This window comes from Pelophylax lessonae (genome assembly GCF_965119305.1).
Source record: "Pelophylax lessonae genome assembly, chromosome: 5".
Classification (NCBI taxonomy): domain Eukaryota; kingdom Metazoa; phylum Chordata; class Amphibia; order Anura; family Ranidae; genus Pelophylax; species Pelophylax lessonae.
The window spans coordinates 353,480,722-353,503,873 of record NC_138772.1 but is presented as its reverse complement, the minus strand read 5'-3'; the positions used below and the strand labels follow the sequence as shown (position 1 = coordinate 353,503,873).

The following is a 23,152-nucleotide window of genomic DNA, read 5'->3' as shown; positions in this document are numbered from 1 at the left end:
AATCTCAGCCCCCGGCCAGACCAAATGTAGCCTATCCCCACCAGCAGACATCAGAACCTGGACAGCTTGGGGAGAGCTTACCTACAACTGGGGACAGGCCCCCTACAGGCCAGATCAACCCAGGAGAGAAAGCCCCCCCCTCGCCATCCTGTTCCTCAGTCCATTACATCCAGGAGCAGTTCCGCCGGCCCCCCCGAACCGGCTTCCCGCTCCCTTCAAACTGGTTAGGACAGTTCAACCCATTCAAATCAGAAGGCGGCGGGCCCCACATGCTTTCCCAGATGACCTACTTCCCATACCTCAAAACTCAGAGCGCTCCGGGTTTCGGTCATACTGGTACTAGCTAAGGCCCATACCAACTGATAAGAACAGATACTACACTTGATCTTAGCCAAAAACAGTAATTCCTGCAGTTGAAAGCGTTGTGATGATACAGCATCTCAATGCATATCAGGCAACTTCTCTTTTCACCTACCTGTGATCTCTATCCAGGTTATTGTTAGAGATTGTTTAGATGTGCAGGTTCTAAACATGATGTGGTGCACTCTGGAGTGAACTGCATAGTGAATCTAAATACATATGATAGCCGGCAGCAACCGCAACCAGTCCAATCTGCAATACTGAGCCAATTTCTATTTGTAATTTCTTTCCTATTTTAAAGTTACATTAGTAAGTTTTAGGGTTACTATGAGCAATGTAACTTGTTACAACAGGAAAAAACCCTTTTTACATATTTAAAGGGTAACTCTACTTTTGTGGGGGGAAAAAATAGCAAATAAAGAAAAAACAATATGGCATATACAATTGAGACAAGTCATATTGTAATGAAATCTTTTTTTAAAAATGACCTTTCCAATCTATAGCCGTTGTAATTTTCTGAAAATGCAATGCAATATGGCTACCTGGAGGTGTTCTGTATACAAAATGTGTACAGAACGCACCCAGGAAACAATTTCCTGCTTGTGTGACTGGCTCACTGATTTCAAACTGCAGACAGAAGTCTGCACTAAGATACAAGTCAGATTTCTGGCATCCCCTGCAACAAAAATGTCCTTTTTGGCGAGATGCTCCCAATAGGATAGTTCATATTTCTATCGTACACCTTCCTGGATATAGGCACATAAGTTGTGGGTGCTGTAGCGATCACCAGCTGGACACTGGATCCATCACAGATACATACATATTCTCCAGCACACCAAGGATCTTGCATAGCAGTCCGAAGAAACGTTTTATTGCAAAAGGATCACATCAGGATAGGTGCAACGTTTCGGAGTCACGCAGGACCCCTGCAAGATCCTTGGTGTGCTGGCGAATATGTATGTATCTATACTCTCAATAGGAAAACGTCTAAAGGGATGCAGACCCAGCAGCTTTTCTCATTAGAGCCCTGCAGCTGCTACAGCTGAATAATAATTATTAAACTACTCCTATTAGACCCACTCAGCACAGAGGAACAAACAGGGATTTCTTCAGAATAAGAAAAGGTAGGAATCTGCAACAAAGCTTGTTAAAATCCTTGTAATGTTCATAGACCACCCAGAGGGGAATGTTTTTTTCTCAACAAAAGTGGAGTTACGCTTTAAAAACAGCAATGGAAATTAAACTGCGTTTTACTAAATGAAAGAGGAAGTTGCAACAACTCTGTCATCAGCTAATCATAAATGCAAGATTAGCTATGTTTTTGAAGCACAGGTTAAACAAACTAAAAACGCCTATTAAAGATTGTTACACAAGTCTTTCATTTAATTGCCACTACAGCTTGTCATCTCCTGATCATCGCCTACCAAAGCAATGTGAATAATCTTTGACCTTGCCAATATGAAAATGTAAATGTGTTCCTTTCAATAGTAAAAACACGTCTTTTCAAATGTCCCTTCCTGATCAGGGAATGCTTCAGGGAATGTTATTCTTTTTCAAATCAGTTAACTTGTTATACTAGCAACAAGACATATAATTAGGATGTCATACAAGCTAATTAGTATAAATTACTTTGCCACTTAGTTTTGGCACTACCAAGGTCTACGACAGGATTACACAAACAAGGTATTTCTCTTGACCTTGAATTCAATCATGTAATAATGATGTTAGTAATAAAAACTTAATTGTAGAGATCCCGCAGGTTTAAGCTTACATGTCCATCCAAATGATGTCTCACTAAAATGGTGTGTGTGTTTGTATATATATATATATATATATATATATATATATATATATATATATATATATATATATATATATATACACACACACATATACACACACATGCATACACACACATACACACACACACCATTTTTGATAATGATTGGCTTCTCACATATGCCCACCTTTGGTGAAGCTTTATGAGGCTACTTTGTGGTTATATATACACACACACACGCACACGGGGAGTTCAAGTCGAAAAGGGACTTTTGAGTTTATATACCAAAAGAACAAATTTCAAGATTTTGAAACTGCATTTATCTCTTGACCTATTCCCCAGCTACATTTAAACACTTATCCCAGCGTTTAACTAATGCCTGGAAAGCTTCCGCATACACAGATTTATCAGTATGCCTGAACCATCCTAGAACAGCCTGCTTCAGTTCATCATCAGTGCTGGAATGTTGATCTCTGAGAATACTTTTAGGGGTCCAAACAGGTGGAGACACTTGGAGCAAGGTCCAGGCTGTAAGGGGGATGTGGCAATACCTCCCAGCCGAGTTGCTGTATTGTGCACGTAGTGCGGTGAGCAGTATGAGCTTGTGCATTGTCCTAGAGAAATAGGACGCCTTTAGTGATCAAACCAGGCCATTTTTTCTGTAGATGTGAATACAAATCACTCAGAACATGACAGTAATGTTCACTGTTGATAGTGGCACCACGGTACCCAGTGTGCGATAACTTTTTGAAAATGCAAATGTTTGTGAATGATTGTGTTTACTGTTCCCACAGAAAGATTTGCCTCTTGTCCAGTTTCACGACAAGTTATGCATTGACTATCCAGGATCAGGCATTCCGTGTGCTGAATGTTCACAGGAATAACTGCTATGGGCCGGGAACCACCACGGCTGGGATCGTAACTGACGGACATACATCCATCTTTGAAATGTTTACACCATTCAAATGTCTTACTGTGGGTGAGGGTCTCATCATCATACTGTGCTTTAAGTCTTTTGTAGGGATCTGTGGGTTTTTTGCCTTTGTTCACAAGAAACTTCATAACCACATGTAGTTTCATGCATGCATTAACACGGTTGGCTGCCATCTTGATTAACAATCTGTGGACTGGCCTGCAACATGTGCACCAGTAATAGGACACTCTTGCCACTTACTACTGCATGTAGTACCGCCACACTAGCATCCATTTTTATACCTGTAAAATTAAAAGTCCTGGTTTGACTTGAATGCCCTGTGTGTGCATTAATATATATATTATCACAAAATAGCCTCATAAAGCTTTACCAAAAGTGGACATATGTATGAAACAATTGGCTAAGATTAATCTTCCAGACCAAGATTGGGGATAATTAAATTGTACAATTTTTGGATGCCAAAACTGCCTGGCAACCTAGTCATAAAGGAATGCAGGAAAGCATGCTTCCAGTGCTGTAAACATTTGAGGAACTAGTGTCATTAACCATGTCTAAAGGACTAAAATGGCTTAATGGGTAAGGTATTTGTTCTTGGGGCCCTAGAAAGTAACTGTTAGGGATGACTGGGTGCTGTTTTGGATTACTAATAAGTTTGTCTGTACAGAAACCAAGAATGTGAATCTCACCAACAGGGACTCTTACTTACACTAACCAAAACTACATAAAAAATACCTTTAGATCAGAAATCTGAACACTTTTTTTGCACTAGGCAAACTAACACAGAAGCAGCATAGTAGGCACAATAGGGTGCATGCTTCTACCTTCACTGTGATCCCACATCCACTGATGGAACCTTGACAAAGCCCATTACTTCCAGGTATGGGACACCCCTCCCTGCTGCCTATAATGTAGGCTCAAATGCCTGAACAGCCATCTGTTGCACTGGTCAATAAATGGTATTGCTCTATTTCTGTCAAGTACAGTGACTTTAAAAGCTGCTCATTTTAGGTCAAAATGCAGCTTTCTAAGGGTTAAAATACGACAATTTCTCTGACACACTTTCTAGTTTAATTTATTGAATGGTAAGCCTGCCGTTTTTCCTTTGTCTTCATTATAGTAAACCAGGTAAAATCTGCATTGTCCACTAGAAGGTACCTCTACTTAAAGTCCAATAACGCAAACTACAGCTTCTCTGCAATGCATCATATCCGCATAATAAGAGACAGCAACTGCTTTCTTGAGGAAGAAAAACAGTTTAGAAGATCTCTGTAAACATGCTGAAATGACAAGATTTATGGGCAAGCACAGTGTGGATTCAATTGAAACTAACAAAGCAGGCTGCTAGCTGGCATAACACACTAGGATTAGATTGGCCAGAAACCCACTATAGAGAAACTAAGCACAATGGCTGATTTGAAATTGGTGATCAGCCAACACAGTATTCAGTGCCAAACACAAGATCAGCATCAGATGCGCAATTTCTTACTTTATATACTGTCAGTCATCAGGTCATGTCAAACCAATAAAGGGTAAATAATAAAATAAAAAAAAATTGTCAATGTATCAGATTCTGTGAAACAAGCTATATTCAAATGAAACAGACTGAAAAAAAATATTCTACTGTGCAAAGGTTTTAGACAGGTGTGAAAAAACGCTGTAAATTAGGAATGCTTTCAGTTATAGAAGTGTTAATAGTTTATTTTATCAATTAGGAAAGTAAATGAACCGAAGAGAAATCCAAATTAAAATAAATATTTGGGGTCACCATTTTTCTGTCTTCAAACCAGCATCAGTTCTTCTAGGTACGCTTGTACACAGTTTAAGGAACTTGGCAGGTAGGTTGCTCCAAACATCTTGGAGCACTAACCACAGATTTACTGTGGATGTAGGCTGCCTCAAATCCTTCTATCTCTTCTATGTAATCCCAGGAAGACTTGATGATGGTGAGATCAGGGCTCTATGGGGGCCAAACCATCACTTCCAGAACTCCTTGTTCTTTATGCTGAAGATAGTTTTTAATGACATTGGCTGTATGTTTGGGGTCAGTGTCCTTCTGCAGAATACATTTGGGGCCAATTACATGTCATACTTATGGTAAGGCATAATGAAGTGCATACAGCCAATGTCATAAAGAACGATCTTTAGTGTGTAGAAGAATCACTCCCTGAATGCCTGAGAGAACAATTTAAAGCGTGTGTATACATAAAGCTTTTTATTTTAGGATAGCAACTTGCCGACCGCCTAACTGGGAAAATACCTCATCTGTTTGACGTTAAATACTGGGGTTATGGCTGCAGCTAGAAGCCATAACCCCGGCATATTCTTTTCCGTCGGGCACCGGACTATCAGATAAAATTGAATCCCACAGGATCACTTTTAGAAACAGCGGGAGGGGTCCAACCCCCCCCCCTCCCACCTCTTCCTGGTAGCTCCCGGGCTTACATTACTGATCGCTGGGCAAAAGAAACTATTTGGCACCAGCAGTGGCTTGCCACAGAGATAAGCGATGGCATGATGGCCGCCACTCATCTCTATTCCTTCAGAGAACCAGAGCGATGCCATGGCATCATTTCCGGTTCTCAGGCCATGTAAACATGGCTTTGTTTTTTATTTCAATGAAGCAAAAAATATAAACTTTTTTTTTTTTGCTTGACCCCAGATTTTTTTATAAAACAGGATCTGTCGTGCTGTAATGCTATTGCAAGGGATATTTAAATTTCTTGCAAAAGCAATAAAAGTGATCAAAAAAAAAAAAAAATGAAGGATAAGTGTAAAAAATTTAAAAAGTAATAGAATAAATACCATTTTTTTTCCTGACCCCCCATGCTCGCGTGCAGTAGTGAGCCCATACGTAGGCCACGCCCACATATCTAAAAAGGTGTTCAAACAACACATATCATCGTCAACGAGAAGGGCAATAATTCTAGCACTAGACCTCCTCTGTAAACTGGTAACCTGTAAAAACAATTTAAGTAGTGTAGTTAAGCTCCATTCCACAAGTGCACGCAATTTTAAAGCATGACATGTTCGCTATCTATTGACTCGGCATTACATTATATTTATTATTATACAAAAAAAATTGGGGTATATATTATGTTTTGTTTTAATTCAGTGTGGTTTTTGAAAAACCGCTGTGCAGACAAAACACATCCCCACTGCCTAACAAAAATACACAATACCTTCATCTGTAGATAAAAGGACAGCGGAAAATCAGGAGAAAACTGAGCAAGTTCTTGCAAGAGCAATTACAAACAACAACAAATTTCCCAGCACACTTACCAGCTTGTAAGAGCAATATATGCTTCTAGATCTGCATTGTCAATACATGAAAATGCATTTTGAGGCTCCATTCACACTAGCTTAAAAAAATGCTGCTCCTAGAGGACTTTAAGGTTTGGCATGTAGAACCAACTAATGTTATCCTATGTGTCCATGCACATTTGGTAGTCTAGAGGTGTTTTTTAAGCTCAGTGTTTAGAGGCAGAAAAAAACCCTTGTTTTGCATTTTTGAGGGGTTTTCTTCTGGCAGAAAAAAAATGCTAAATGCTCCTAATTGCTAGTACAAAATAAATGCTCAAAATGTTCTTTTTTTTCTGTCAAGAGCACTAGTGTTTTTTTTTAAGCTGGTGTAGATGGAGGCTTAATTATTACGAGAGAAAGGGGTGTGGTTACCTGTTCCTATATATGGGTGAAATGTTCTTAACACTAAATAAAATTGTAAAAAGTTTAGTTTATTTACTGAATAAGATGTACTTTTCTTTCAAGCATAATGCTTTTATTCCCAGTGTAACAAAACAACTTTCACATTTGCAAAATGACTCGACACTGAATTTTTTTTCCGTTATTCTGAAAATTTCCATTTTTTCCAAAAAAATGTTTTTTCTCATGGCTTCAACATTTTCGGAAATTTTTCATCTCTAGTAAAGACCTGATTGTAAGATGACCAGAATTTGAGGCACAGAGTAATCTCTGGGATTGAAGTGCATGTGTTCACACCTGGCAAAAAAGGATTTCCAGGTATGATATTAGATCTTCTCGGAAAAGGCTTTTGTTATTTTTTAAGCAAGATACGAATGACAGACTTCGAGACCCCTTTATCTGTTAAGACCTGGGCTTAAACTGTTATGCCGTTAAAGCCAGAGACTGGGAAGCAGAATGGAATAGAGGGCCCTGAGACAGCAGATCTGGCCTGTTGGGGAGCGGCAGAGAGCAGAGAACTGCTAGAAGTCCAAGTATGTCTTTGTACCAAGTTTTTTTGGGCCAGTTTGGTGCAAAAGGAATCACAGTTTTCCTCTCTTGCTTTTTGAGCAGACAACACAGAATTTTCACTGAAGGAAAGGTGTAGATTGGCCTGAAGTGAGACCAGAGAATTAACAAGGCATCCAAGGCCAGCAACAGAGAAACCGTGGTCCTGGCCACAAACAGAGGTAGTTTGTTGTTGAATCTGGAGGCTAGGATGTTTTCACCCAGAGTCCCTCATTTCTGATGGATCCGTTTGAAGCTGTCTGAATGAAGAGCCCAATCCCCTTTATCCAGGCGGTGGTGGCTGAGGTAGTTCACTTATCAGTTGTGCATGTTGGCATGTGGACTGCAGAGAATGCTGGACAATGAGTCACATTGTCTAATTACTCTCTCATTATGCGTCCTCGCAGAAGAAGATTCAAGTGTTGCAGAGTCCTCCTGACTGCGGAGTGGGACTTCGGAGACACGTCACTTCCACCATTTGGAGAGCAGGTGGAACGCAAATCAGCGGTTTTCACTTTCATTTTATGCCTTGATTGTTTTACTTCGTGTAATTGCAATTGTAATCCTTTTATTCATTAAACTTAATTTACTACACTATGAGAGGCTCCTCTTTCCTTCTATATATGTGATTGAGCCATATGAGTAGTCTTTAAAGGGCACAGGAGTGCCACACTAGTGCGTCTGGGTGTGTCCACTTTTCCATGTATATGGGTCCTTTATCGAATACAATTGGAGAGCCCAATTCCAAAGCCTGATGTGAAAACCTGCCAGATAAGGATAAATAAAAAAGGCGCTGTACGACTCCCTGTAATAGGGGCCATGAATTTCTAGTAAGTGAGCTTTACACCTATATCTTGGAGAGGAATAGCACGATTACTATTCCAGCGATAGATCTTCACTTCCGGATTTACACTTTTTGGACTTTTTTGTATTTCGCACCAAATTTGTTGTTTTTTATGGACATACTTTTTATTTTATGTATGTTGAGTAGCGAGTAAGCTGCACATTCATATTTTTAGTAGAGAGGAAGAGTATAATTAGTCTAGGTGTTATAATTCTGGGATTCAATTTTGTACTTCGCACCAATTTTAGTATTAATATTTTATGTAATTTGTTGTTATGGGGATGTGAGAGCATGGTTAGGAATTAATCCTTATTTTTAATCTTTAGACTTTATTAATCTTGTAACGAGCAGCTTCCAGCATGTTTACACTTTAATTTACTTCATTTATACATACATTCTTGATTAGTTTGTTCAATTATTACTTAATTAGACATTTTTTACTTGAAGAATTGTTATACACGGAATATTTTTTACACTTGTCATTTTTGCACAGATGTGGGACACTATATTTCTTTTTTTTTTAAGTAAAACCTTCCCTCCCTATGACATCTTTTATGAATTGGTCAAACGCCTCCCCAGAGATCTTTCTGCAAAGGCATACATGTGAGGTGTCATTTACAAGTGGCTTAAGCTGTCAAGCTTTTAGGGTCCTTTCACACGGCCGCTCCGTGTGAAAGGTCCGCTGCGGACTTTTTTTCTTTTTTTTCCACGGAGCGGATGACATTTCGGTCATCCGCTCCGTGTGCCCGCATATCATCCCATCCGTTTGCGGATGATATGCGGACATAATGTAAGTATATGGCAATGCGGATGTCAGCGGATGACACCGCTGACATCCGATTTTCCTTCCTTTCGGTTTTTTACACGGAAGAAAAAATGGGGTTCTGTTCCATTCGAAAAAACGGAACAGAACTGAAAGGAGGAAAATCGGATGTCAGCGGATGGTATTCCGCTGACATCCGCAGTGCCATTCACTTACATTATGTCCGCAAATCATCCGCAAATGGATGGGATGATTTGCGGACACACGGAGCGGCCGTGTGAAAGGACCCTTAGTCAGAAAATTCTGCACATGTGAATGAAGATTAAAGTAATTGTGGAAATTTGTCTCATACATGTTCTAGGGTATCCACACAAAAAAAACATAAGGTAATTGCTGTAGTTGATCTGTTCAAGCACATTCGTGGAATACAGGGTCATGTTGGTTGTTCAGTTACTTGAGGTCTGACATACTGAAATTGTCATTGAAAGATCACTGTTTAGTGACTTTTTCCACTGGATCAAGTTGAGCAATGATTTTGGGAGGAGTAAAAATCCATTCTGGAGTGATCCCATTGTCACAGATTGAACATTCTATCAGACATTTCTTTGAGAGTTTTACAGGTTTCTTTGTACAAAAAAGGGCCTTCCTGAGATGGAGGCGAATCAAGTTGTAGAAGGTCAAGGCTTATGAGGATGGCAGCAGTGAGCTTTTACACATTAGCAAGCATGTTATGTAAACTCTGATGATTGCAAAGCTATTGCATAGGTCTGACTCAGCAGAAGACATGCCAGACCTACACAATGAGACCATGGATACCACTATGCAGCTGCTGAGGGGACAGGCTTTCTACTCTGGCTTTTTCGGCTTTAAAAAAAAAAAAAAAGTAGTAAGGCCAGCCATACAAGGTTCGAATCTCGTACCAAGTTGATCGATCAATCAACGTGGGTACAACCAACCTGACGGATTTTCTTGCTATTATTGCTAGCAGCTGCTATAGCCGCTAGCAATAATCACTGTCTTGTACTGGCGGAGATGGCTTCCCCTGCCCTTCCCCAACCCCCCCTCTGCTGAGAGAAGACAATGGCCTATCAGGAGGCGTTCCAGCGTCAACATGGTCTGTGATGAAGGGGGAATCAAGCAAAATTCTTGCAGTAAAAGAAATTTGCTCTGTGTATAGCCAGCCTTAGACACTGAATACCATTTGTTTTGATTCACTTGTAATGAATTTAGCGGATTTAAAAAGGTTCCCCACATCACTGTCCCTGTCTTCCCTTGCAACTTCTGTGCACAGTATTGATCCCTAGTAATGTATGAACAATGCTGAAACACCAATTCCTATTCTTACTAGGCATAATTGTTTGGAATGACAGAATTGTTACAGTTGGCCCTGGATGCCAACTATAGATGTTGGCTGTGGGTGCCCCATCAAAATTTTGCTATGGGGCCACTGATCTGCATTCGCACCTCTGTATATAGGACAAAATTGAAAAAACGATACTAGATGCAGTACAATGGTTGTAGGACATCCATAAAGCAATCTCATTACCTATGATCCAGATGACTAAAATCTTGCAGGTTCAGCTCTCTTGTATCTTGTGTTAAGTATATAGTATCAACATCCTGTGCAGAAGAATGGAAAAAAGGGATTTTCATTGCTGCACTGATGATTTACAACACACATTAAGAATGTTTTTTTAAAAGCTCTATCAAGTGCAGTTATTATCTTAACAGGTTCATGTAGTTTAACACTTATGTGTTTGCCAATATTTCAAAAGAGTGCAGTGGTCTCCTGTTCCTTGGAAATCAGTGACAGAAGACGACAGTAACAGAAGAAGAAAACAGCACCTACAGGAATAAAGGCAGGGTTCACTAGCTAGGAGGAAGATATGGAAAAATCAGGAAATCGATCAGAGTATGCCTACAATAGCTCTGGTTAATTATTATGGCACACGCGTATCAATGTGACACCTGAATATCCTCACCCTAGCAATAAAAGTTATAATAGCTTAATAGCTCTGTCACCATAGGTATGTTCAATGTGGTACAGACAGGCATAATCACTGTGACAGGGAGGGTCTTTGTGAAAAACAAGTGCAATTACTATTCATGGGTATAATAACTGCAGCACACAGGTACAGCAATTATGACATTAATTAGAACAGCTGCTATGTACAAAGATAAAAAATACTAGCATTTATAACTACTAGATGAAGCCTGAAATTATAACAATTTTATTAAATGGACTTTGAAAAGTACAATCAGGCACGTACCCACTGTACTTCTTCTCTGTAGGGCATACCAAGCCAATCACAAACACAAGCATACATTTGTGAAAAACCACCTAGTGAAAAATATAAATAAAAGATATATTAATACATATCGCTGCTAAGGCTCCTCATAGTGTGGCATGACTTGCAGCTATGTGTTACGGTTTGTCTCTCTTGCATTTATAATCTTTGTTGACAATTAATTTGTTCAGTAGTTGTTAATAGCTGTGTTTGTTGCATACCACATGGGCCGACTTCTGTCACTGTCTGGCTATCCCACAGAGTTTGCAGATTTGCCAGTCTGTCTGGCGGTTCCATGGTAACTTTCTTCATAATTTTTCTAAAATAAGAATAAAAGGAAACACACTAATTACATTTCAGAATATCACAGTGTACTGCTGATCCAGAGGTAAAATATTTGAACTCTAAAACAACTTAAAGTTGAATTCCAGGCACCAATGAATTCATTATACTGTTATTTGTTGCCTAAAAACCACTAAAGTGTATGTGAACCCCCGCCTTGTAAAACAACCTATTCAGTTTAGAATGAAAGGCAAAACATTTGTGTATACAAAAAAAACATAAATATATAAAAAAACATAAATAAATTAAAAAGAAAAACATTATAAATACCTATTTCCTCCTTTTATTTAGATGATCACGTATAGTGCCTAGAAAAAGTATTCATACCCCTTAATTTTTCACATTTTGTCATGTTACAACCAAAAATGTACTTTTTTTTTATGGGTTTTTACTTTTTTTATGGGTTTTTATGTGATACACAAAGTGGCACATAATTGTAAATTGAAAGGAAAATGATAAATGGATTTCAAAATTTTTACAAAGAAATATCTGAAAAGTGCGGGCCTGCATTTGTATTTAGTCCCCTTTACTCTGTTACCCCTAACGAAAAATCTAGTGGAACCAATTGCATTCAGAAGTCACCTAATTAGTAAATAGAGTCCCCACCTGTGTGTAATTTAAACTCAGTATAAATACAGCTGTTCCATTGAGGCCTCAGAGGTTTGTTAGAGAACCTTAGCGAACAAACAGCATCATGAAGGCCAAGCAACACACCAGACAGGTCAGGGATAAAGTTGTGAAGTTGTTCAAAGCTTGGGATAGTTTTTTTATAACCCTTCTTTAAACATCTTAAGGAGCACTGTTCAACCCATCATCCTAAAATGGAAAGAGTATGGCACAACTGAAAACCTACCAAGACATAGCCGTCCACCTAAACTGACAGGCCGGGCAAGGAGAGCATTAATCAGAGAAGCAGCCAACAGACCGATGGTAACTCTGGAGGAGCTGCAGAGATCCATATCTCAGATGGGAGAATCTGTTCATAGGACAACTATTAGTCATGCACTCCACAATTCTGGCCTTTATGGAAGAGTGGCAAGAAAAAAGCCACTGTTGAAAGAAAGCCATAAGAAGTGCCATTTGCAGTTTGTGAGAAGCCGTGTGGGGGACACAGCAAATGTGTGGAAGAAAGTGCTCTGGTCATTAGAGACCAAAATTGAACCTTTTGGCCTAAAAGCAAAATGTTGTGTGGCAGAAAACTAACACTGCACATCACCCTGAACACACCATCCCAACCATGAAACATGATGGTAGCAACATCTTGTTGTGGGGATGCTTTTCTTCAGCAGGGACAGGGAAGCTGGTCAGAGTTGATGGGAAGATGGATGGAGCCAAATTACGGGCAATCTTAGAAGAAAACCTGTTAAGAGTGTGCAAATGATTTTGCAAGAGACTGTGGTGGAGGTTCACCTTCCAGCAGAACAACGACCCAAAGCATGCAGCCAAAGCTACAATGCAATGGTTTAGATCATAGCATATTCATGTTTTAGAATGGTCCAGTCAAAGTCCAGACCTAAACCCAATTGAGAATCTGGGGCAAGACTTGAAAATTGCTGTTCACAGATGCTCTCCATCCAATCTAACAGAGCTTGAGCTATTTTGCAAAGAACAATGGGCAAAAAATGTACTTTCTATATGTGCAAAGCTGGTAGAGACATACCCAAAAAAGACTTGCCGCTGTAATTGCAGTGAAAGGTACTTCTAAAAAGTATTGACCCAGGGGGGCAGAATACATATGCACACCAGACTTTTCAAATATTTATTTGTAAAGAAATTTGAAAACCATTTATTTTTCTTTCACTTCACAATTATGTGCCAATTTGTGTTGGTCTACAACAGTGATGATGAACCTTGGCACCCCAGATGTTTTGAAACTACATTTCCCATGATGCTCATGCACTCTGCAGCGTAGCTAAGCATCATGGGAAATGTAGTTCAAGAACATCTGGGGTGCCAAAGTTCGCCATCACTGGTCTAGAACATAAAATCCCAATAAAATACGTTTACGATTTTGGTTGTAACATGACAAAATGTGGAAAATTTCAAGGAGTACAAATACTTTTTCAAGGCAATGTACCTAGTGATTGGCTGTGCGGGATGGGGGGTATTTGTGTCAGCCCAAGCCTTTTCAGGAGGAGAGTACAGCCAGACAACTAACCACATCATGCTCTCATGTATAGTATGGAAAGCTTATAAAAAGGAAAGCAGAGGGACTGACAGGCACACCAGGTATGTCACACAAAGGAAACAATGCAAACGGAACAGGATACTTTTCCATACAAGTACATGGTACAACAGACATACCCGCACTATAAAACTTAGGGTAACATTTTCTTTAAATACACATTTTTTTATTTCACCTTTTTATAAACCTATTGCAATCTCCTGTACATCAACACTCAAGCGAGCTCAGTCTAGCCGCAGTGCACATGTTTACAGGAAACATGTTGGGAGTGTAGACTTAGCAAAGCACAAGTAAAAAGGTGTGACCTTATCACTGTGCTGCTGCTCCCTGAATGTCCAAACAGTAGGCTAGGGTCCTCTTTTATGACCAGTGTTTTTGTCCTCGCTGTGGCACTTCAGTAGATGTGATTGAATCTTACTATGTTTTCTGCCAGGGATGCCTTGATCATAAAGTTGCTGCACAAAATGCTTGGCTTGAGTTCAGTTTAATTACCATCAGCTCCTGAATAAGTTTAACTATCACAGGTCATGATACAAGAGAATACAATTAAACTGTGTAATTTTATTTAAAAAAAAAAGTAAGAGTGAAAAGCTAGTGAGAAATTCTAGGGCAGATAGTAAAAGAGAAAACAAAGTAGACCCAGTGAGCGGATAAGTAAGGGCAATATAGGGCGATATAAGAAATGGAATTATAGTTAAATGAAGAGCCACTTACTCTCAGACTTTTTACTTTCATAATAGATGAATTGTTACTGTTAAGTGCCCATTAAAAAAAAAAAAAAAAAGACATATCCTGCCATATGTATTCTCAGTTCTTAACTGATTAATTGAAAAATTCATCCCCAACGTCACTCTCTATAAATTAGGAACAATTAAGAGAAGTCACTCTGTCAAGGGGTCAGCAGAATTTCTGGCAAAGTGTAATTTGTGCATAGGTGTAATGCAGTTTTTCATGGCAGTTCAACTAAAGCTGGCGCCTTACATGGATCGAAATTGTGATCCATATATGGGCACTTGATCTACTGATCAACTTCTGGATCCCCACCCTGTCTGGCTTTTCCCGCTCAATCAGCGCCATAGGCTTTTGATGGTGAGGAAGTCTCCCCGCTGTGAGAATACAAAGGTTTAGCAAGGAGAAACCCCCATCCACATTAAATGTGTGGATGGAGGGGGAGGGGGGGGGGGACGGTGGATTTGTCAAGAATTTTATTTTGTTTTGTTTAACCTGCTGGTTGGACAAAAAAAAAAAAAAAGACTCATCTATGGGCTGCTTTAGGCAAACATTAGATCTTGATTTAAATAGTGCTTATAGATAAAGGTAATGTACCTGAATAATTTATACATACAATTGCATGGTGTATTATTTATTAATATAAATTAACAAAAATGCATACTTGTCAAATGGGAAAGCAAGTACACGCCTATATTTACCACCATTTCAACTCCATGAAATTAGAATTCCAGATTTAGATTTACAGATGTTCCAGATTAGCTGTGACATTTATTTGAACCTCCCTAGGAATTATGCAGGTGGACACTCACTTACCTAAATATCAGACATCTAGGGTCTGTTATTCTCTTTGCTATTGAAATGTGTGGCGTCAGTCATGCCAAGATCAATAGAACTCTCTAACATTATTAAAAAAAAAAAAAAAAAAAAAAAAGTTGTGGATGCCTCGGAGTCTGGCGGAGGATCTGAAAAGATCACCAAATTATTTGAAATCACTTGTTCCACTGTAAAGAAAATAATCTACAAATGCCATCGGTTTCAAGCAATGGCTTATTTGCCCAGTAATGGCCAGTCCAGCAAATTCAACTAGGAGCTGACCGTGAAAAGTATCCAAAAAATAACAAGTTTAATTGTATTGTGTTCAGCAATAGTTAGGGATAAAGTGCATGCATCTACACTGTGTTAACAGAAATCCTTTGCTGTAGAAAAAAGCAATTAGAACAAGATTAGTTTGGCATTGAACATATGTGCAAAGGCTGGGCCTTTTGGAACAATGTAATTTTGACTGATCAATCAGAGATAGGACATTTTAGTCACAGTACCAGACTTGTTTACTGCAAACCAAAGACAGGATTTTAGGAAAAGAACCTTAAAACAAATGTGAAGCATATTGGTAAAAATGTTATGGTTTGTGTTAGCTTTGCAGCTTTAGGGCCTGGGCAACCCACAGTCATCGAGTCAACTATAGATCATGTCAGTGTGCTTGATGAGAGTGTGAGGCCAAAAGTTGAAGCTATACAAGTAAGGAGTCTTTAAACATGATAACAATCCAAAAGCACAAACAAATCCACCAAGGAATGGTTAAAAAAAAAAAGGAAATAAAGTTTTATGGACTGCTCTAGTCAAAGCGCTAATTTAATTCCCTTTGAAATTTTGTAGAGGGATTTTTAAACAAGCAGTTTCTGCAAGGAAACCCACAATTATCTTGCAACTGAAGGAATTTTGCATGGAAAAGTGGTCAAATATTTCCCAAAGTCGATATCAGAGACTGGTGGGCAGTTATACAAAATTCCTAGAAGAAGTAATTTCTGCTACAGAGCAATACCATCTTCTAATGCCAAGGGGGAACGTACCATGGTAGCCAAATTATATCTATTGATATTTTTGTTGAGTAATTAAAAAGGCACATTGTATTGTGTTCATATGTAGGCACTATTTGAATAAAGATCTAAATGTATAAATCAATCAACTTCGCGCTCCCCAATAAACTACAAGGAAAAGCAGCAGCTCTCAAAGTTATAACAAAACTTCTGTAAATCACTCAATGTGCTACACTAAAACACCCAAACACAAGAAAGTGTCCACATTTAAAGTAATTCAAATGCTGATAATGGCGTAAATCTCCACAAAAAAACTCTTTACCAAATAATGTTCAATGTATATGTTTTTTTTGCAGTTGGGTGTTTTAGCGTGGCACATTGGGAGATTTAAAGATCTATATTTGTATGTTCAATTTTGTAAAAGTCAATAATTTCCATAACTTCTACTTAGTTTTTCACATGACTTTTTATGATCCTCACTCATGCCCTCTTCCTATTACTAGACTCACCACCTACCGCTAATATTGAACCCACATGCTTTTCAAACTCAAGGAGAGTGGGACTTGTGCGCTCACATAAATGTCCCTTTGATCTTATTTCACTCACCCTCCTGCTTCTCCTGACTTATGTGGATAGTCCTCCTAATCCTGGCCCTCCACTACCAAACTTTCAACCCCACAACCAGCATTTTTCTACTGGCAGCGGCACCATCCACACAGTCTAGTTTCTATTCCCCTGCTACCCCCCATTCATGTGCCCTCTGGAATGCTCACTCTGTCTGTAACAAGATCACCTCTGTCAATGAACTTCTTTTATTTGCAGTTCCTTTAACCTATTTGCTATTACTGAAAACTGGTTTCAGTATTTGGACTCTGCCTCTCCAGCGGTCATCTTCCATGGAGGCTCCCACTGGACTCACTCACCCATACCCTGTGGGCAAAAGGGAGGTATAGTTGGAATCCTCCTATCCCCGCAAAGCACTTTTTAAGTTCCATGCTACAACTCCCTTTCTGTTCCTATATTTTTTGAGGTTCACTCTATTTATGTTATTCTTCGGTTTCTCTGAGGAATGAGGGGTCTTATCCCCCTGGCCCAGTGCCACACTGCCTTCTTTATAATTCTCTATAATTCTTCTATAATTCTCTGCCTGTCTACCATAATTTCTCTCCTTTGAAATATCCAGCATAATTTCGTGGGCAGATAACTGACTTCAGTGTTAACTGTAGTATGTGTGTATTGTTTTTCCTTCCTTTTGTTATGCTGAATTCTAGCTGCAAGCCAGCTAATAGTATAATGTGAAATGAGCAAATAAAAGGATTGTCCCTAATTTGTCCTAAAAACAAGAGTTCGAAAATATCATCCATACAGTGTAAGGAAAATTTATGTAAATTAGATTGTGAAGCAGTAGGCAGAAGCACTTTAAAAAAGGTAAGGTCATTTGCATATGCTTGCCATAAAATTACACAGTAAAAAAGGCCGACACAGCTAAAGTAAGTTTTATGCCTATGCAAACAAAGAAAAGTGACTTTGAAGTGATGTTACATGATGTTTAACCACTTTAAGACCGGAGGATTTTCATGCTTAATGTCCAGGCCACTTTTTTCAACTTGGCACTGCGCGAATTTAACTGACAATTGCGCGGTCATTCAATGCTGTAACCAAATGTAAATTACGTCCTTTTTTGCCCACAGAGCTTTCTTTTGGTGGAATTTGATCACCTCTGCGCTTTTTATTTTTTGCGATAAAAAAAAGAGCAAAATTTTGCCAATAATTGACATTTTCTACTTTAATTTTTGTCATCTATTTAGGCCAAAATGTATTACGCTACATGTCTATGACAAAAAAATTCTCAATGAGCGTACTTTTATTGGTTTGCGCAAAAGTTATAGCGTCTACAAACTATGGTGTAAATACTGGAATTTACGCAGCTTTAATTTAGGACTGCCTATCTCAATTCTTGAAGTGCTAAAATGGCAGGGCAGTACAAAACCCCCCAAATGACCCCATTTTGCAAAGTAGACACCCCAAGCTATTTGCTGAGAGGCATGGTGAGTCCGTGGAATATTTTACATTTTGCCACAAGTTCTGGGAAAATTATTATTATTTTTTGTTTTTTTTTTACACAAAGTTGTCACTAAATGATATATTGCTCACACATGCCATGGGTATATGTGAAATGACACCCCAAAATACATTCTGCTGCTTCTCCTGAGTATGGAGATACCCCATGTGTGAGACTTTTTTGCAGTCTAGCCGCGTACAGGACCCCGAAAACCAATCACCACCTGTGATTGGTGACTTTTTGTCACAAAGTTTTGGAAATTGAAAAAAAGAGGAAGAAAAATGCATTTTCCTTTTTTTTCTTCATTTTCCAAAATAAATGAGAGCTGCAAAATACTCACCATGCCTCTCAGAAAATAGCTTGGAGTGTCTACTTTTCAAAATGGGGTAATTTGGGGGGTTTTGTGCTATCTTGGCATTTCATTGCCTTCAAAACTGTGATAGGTAGTAAGGAGTGAAATCAACAATTTACGCCCTTAGAAAGCCTGAAGGTGGTGATTGGTTTTCAGGGTCCCGTACAGAGCTAGGCTCCCAAAAAGTCTCACACATGTGGAATCCCTGTACTCAAGAGAAGCAGCAGAGGGTGTCATTTCACATATACCAATGGCATGTGTGAGCAATAGGCTTGTGACGGTATCAGATTTTCATGCTGCGATTAATTGATTAAGGTTTTGCCACGGTATACGGTATTATCACGGTATTCTATTATTAAATTTAAATTATTAAATTTCCACCTCACTTCAATTTCATTGCTGAATTTAGGGGCTTTGGTTCACTTATGCACATTATTATATAGTCAGTACAGACTCTGTGAACCAGGCCTAAAATAGGTCATCAAGCAGTGTCTGGCCTAACTGGTGATAACTGGTCCTGGCGCTCGGCTCCGATCCGATGGCCTGGTCATTAAGAGGGCAAATCCTTGTGGTCAAGAAGTGGTTAAACCTGAAGGAGGTGTTGTTTATAAATTACTTTACTATTGCTTTAGGCCTGGTTCACATGTATGCGGGTTGGTGGTTCACATGTATGCGGGTTGGCGGTTCACATGTATGCGGGTTGGCGGTTCACATGTATGCGGGTTGGCGGCCCACATTTGCACAGGCATAGCAGCCCATTGATTTGAACGGGCTGCTATGCCCTCATTTTCCGCAGAAAAAAGGTGCATGCAGCATTTTTTAAAAATTCAGTGGCCTTGAAATCCATCCTGCTTTTGCACCATGCGACTAACCTGCAGTTCCTGCTCTGGCAAGCTTTCTGCATTTTTTGTATAAGTGGGCACGGCATTTAAAAACAGCTTGCATGTGCAGCAACGGCAGGTAAGTCGCATGGTGCAAAAGAAGGATGGATTTCATGGCCACTGCATTTTTTTAAATTCTGCATGCACCTTTTTTCAGCTGAAAACGCAGGCATAGCAGCTCAAGCCCATTCACATCAATGGGCTGCTATGCCTGTGCAAATGTGGGCCCCCAACCCGCATACATGTGAACCAGGCCTAAAGCAATAGTAAAGTCATTAATTAGTTAAACCTGCAGGAGGACCGGTGTTTTTATCTATTAATGACTTTACTATTGCTTTAGGCCTGGTTCACATGTATGCGGGTTGGGGGCCCACATTTGCACAGGCATAGCAGCCCATTGATGTGAATGGGCTTGAGCTGCTATGCCTGCGTTTTCAGCTGAAAAAAGGTGCATGCAGAATTTAAAAAAATGCAGTGGCCATGAAATCCATCCTTCTTTTGCACCATGCGACTTACCTGCCGTTGCTGCACACGCAAACTGTTTTTAAATGCCGTGCCCACGTATACAAAAAATGCAGAAAGCTTGCCAGAGCAGGAACTGCAGGTTAGTCGCATGGTGCAAAAGCAGGATGGATTTCAAGGCCACTGAATTTTAAAAAAATGCTGCATGCACCTTTTTTCTGCGGAAAATGAGGGCATAGCAGCCCGTTCAAATCAATGGGCTGCTATGCCTGTGCAAATGTGGGCCGCCAACCCGCATACATGTGAACCGCCAACCCGCATACATGTGAACCACCAACCCGCATACATGTGAACCAGGCCTAAAGCAATAGTAAAGTCATTAATTGGTTAAACCTGCAGGAGGACCGGTGTTTTCATCTATTAATGACTTTACTATTGCTTTAGGCCTGGTTCACATGTATGCGGGTTGGGGGCCCACATTTGCACAGGCATAGCAGCCCATTGATGTGAATGGGCTTGAGCTGCTATGCCTGCATTTTCAGCTGAAAAAAGGTGCATGCAGAATTTAAAAAAATGCAGTGGCCATGAAATCCATCCTTCTTTTGCACCATGCGACTTACCTGCCGTTGCTGCACACGCAAACTGTTTTTAAATGCCGTGCCCACGTATACAAAAAGTGCAGAAAGCTTGCCAGAGCAGGAACTGCAGGTTAGTCGCATGGTGCAAAAGCAGGATGGATTTCAAGGCCACTGAATTTTAAAAAAATGCTGCGTGCACCTTTTTTCTGTGGAAAATGAGGGCATAGCCGCCCGTTCAAATCAATGGGCAGCTATGCCTGTGCAAATGTGGGCCACCAACCCGCATACATGTGAACCGCCAACCCGCATACATGTGAACCACCAACCCGCATACATGTGAACCAGGCCTAAAGCAATAGTAAAGTCATTAATAGATAAAAACACCGGTCCTCCTGCAGGTTTAACCACTTCTGGATCGCAAGGATTTGCCCCTTTAAAGACCAGGCCATCGGATCAGAGCGCCAGGACCAGTCATCACCAGGTAGGCCAGACACTGCTTGATGGCTATATAATAATGTAATGTGGGTTGCTATGCGTGTGTATATATATATATATATATATATATATATATATATATATATATATATATATATATATATATATATATATATATATATATATATATATATATATATATATTTTAGAGCTGCACGATTCTGGCCAAAATGAGAATCACGATTTTTTAGCTTGGAATAAAGATCACGATTCTCTCACGATTCTCTGTGTAACAAAAAAAAAATTGGGATAACTTTACTGTTACGTTTTTTTTTTTTTAATTAATTAAAGTCTATTAATTGCGTTTGAAAGACTGCTGCGCAAATACAGTGTGACATAAAATATTACAACAATCGCCATTTTTTTCTGTAGGGTCTCTGCTAAAAAAATATATAAAATGTTTGGGGGTTCTAAGTACTTTTCTAGCAAAAAAAAAAACTGATTTTAACTTGCAAGCAACAAGTGTCAGAAAAAGGTCCAGTCTTTAAGAGGTTAAACTTCCTTTCTCCCTGGCAGAGGGAAGGAAAAGATACAATGTAATCATTTTGTTTATAGTTACTGGGAGACTTAATGCTGAAAGGCCTTAGCTGTGTGAGTGAATGAGTCATCCAGCTCACTGAAATGTATCAATTCACAAGTCAGACCCAGGAGCAGAGAAACTCTGTATTTTAAAAATGCCACAATAACAATACCCTGGCTATGCAATACCGCGATATATCGAATTACCGAAAACCGGCATATGTCTAGTGAGCAATAAGCAATTTATGCCATTAGAAAACCTGAAGGTGGTGATTGGTTTTCGGGGTCCCGTACACAGCTAGGCTCCCAAAAAGTCTCACACATGTGGTATCCCTGTACTCAGGAGAAGCAGCAGAATGTATTTGGGGTGTCATTTCACATATTCCCATGGCATGCGTGAGCAATATATCATTTAGTGACAACTTTGTGTAAAAAAAAAACAAATTGTAATTTTTCTGAAACTTAGGGTAACATATAAAATACTCCATGGACTCAAAATGCCTCTCAGCAAATAGCTTTGGGTGTCTACTTTGCAAAACGGGGTCATTTAGGGGGGGGGGGGGGTTGGTTGTGCTATATTGAAATTTCAGGGCCTCCGAAACTGTGACAGGTAGTGAGGAAGTAAAATAAGCAATTTATGCAATTAGAAAACCTGAAGGTGGCGATTGGTTTTCGGGGTCACGTACACAGCTAGGCTCCCAAAAAGTCTCACACATGTGGTATCCCTGTACTCAGGAGAAGCAGCAGAATGTATTTTGGGGTGTCATTTCACATATTCCCATGGCATGCCTGAGCAATATATCATTTAGTGACAACTTTGTGTAAAAAAAAAAAAACTAATTGTAATTTTCCTTAAACTTAGGGCAAAATATAAAAAACTCCATGGACTCAATATGCCTCTCAGCAAATAGCTTTGGGTGTCTACTTTCCAAAAAGGGGTCATTTGGGGGATGTTTGAACTGTCCTGGCATTTTATGCTCAATCTTAGCCACACATCACCCACTCTTAACCACTTGAAGACCAGGCCTTTTCTGTGACTTTTTGTTTACATGAAAAAATATTTTTTTTTACTAAAAAATTACTTTGAATTACCCCAAACATTATATATTTTTTAAAGCAGAGGCCCTACAGAACAAAATGGTGGATGTTGCAATTTTTTTCGTCACACGGTATTTGCACACAGATTTTCCAAACGCAATTTTTGCAGGAAAACAAAAAAAACACTTTTTTATATGTAATGCAGAAATACACTATATAATTCCTAATTGTTTGGTAAAATTTAAAAGATGATCTTATGCCGAGTACATAGACACCAAAGATGACATGCTTTAAAAATTGTATATGCACGTGCAGCGGCAACAAACTACGTACGTTTTTAAAAGCCTTTAAAAGTCTTTACAGGTTACCACTTTGGACTTACAGAGGAGGTCTACTGCAAGAATTACTGCCCACGACCTGGCATTTGCGGCGATACCTCACATGCATGCTGCAATTGCAGTTTACATATGACACT

The 23,152-nt window shown here is 39.4% G+C and overlaps 1 protein-coding gene across 2 annotated transcripts in view; it reads right to left on the bottom strand.

The window, feature by feature from the left end:
* Positions 1–23,152, bottom strand: part of CARMIL1 (capping protein regulator and myosin 1 linker 1) — a 477,665-nt gene that overhangs the window by 243,721 nt on the left and 210,792 nt on the right. For both annotated transcript variants that reach the window (XM_082259259.1, XM_082259260.1), the window contains exons 6-8: positions 11,436–11,533; positions 11,197–11,267; positions 10,473–10,546 (exon numbers count right to left, since the gene is read on the bottom strand). In XM_082259259.1, coding sequence (XP_082115385.1) covers positions 10,473–10,546; positions 11,197–11,267; positions 11,436–11,533 — 243 coding nt within the window. The remainder of the gene's footprint in view (positions 1–10,472; positions 10,547–11,196; positions 11,268–11,435; positions 11,534–23,152) is intronic.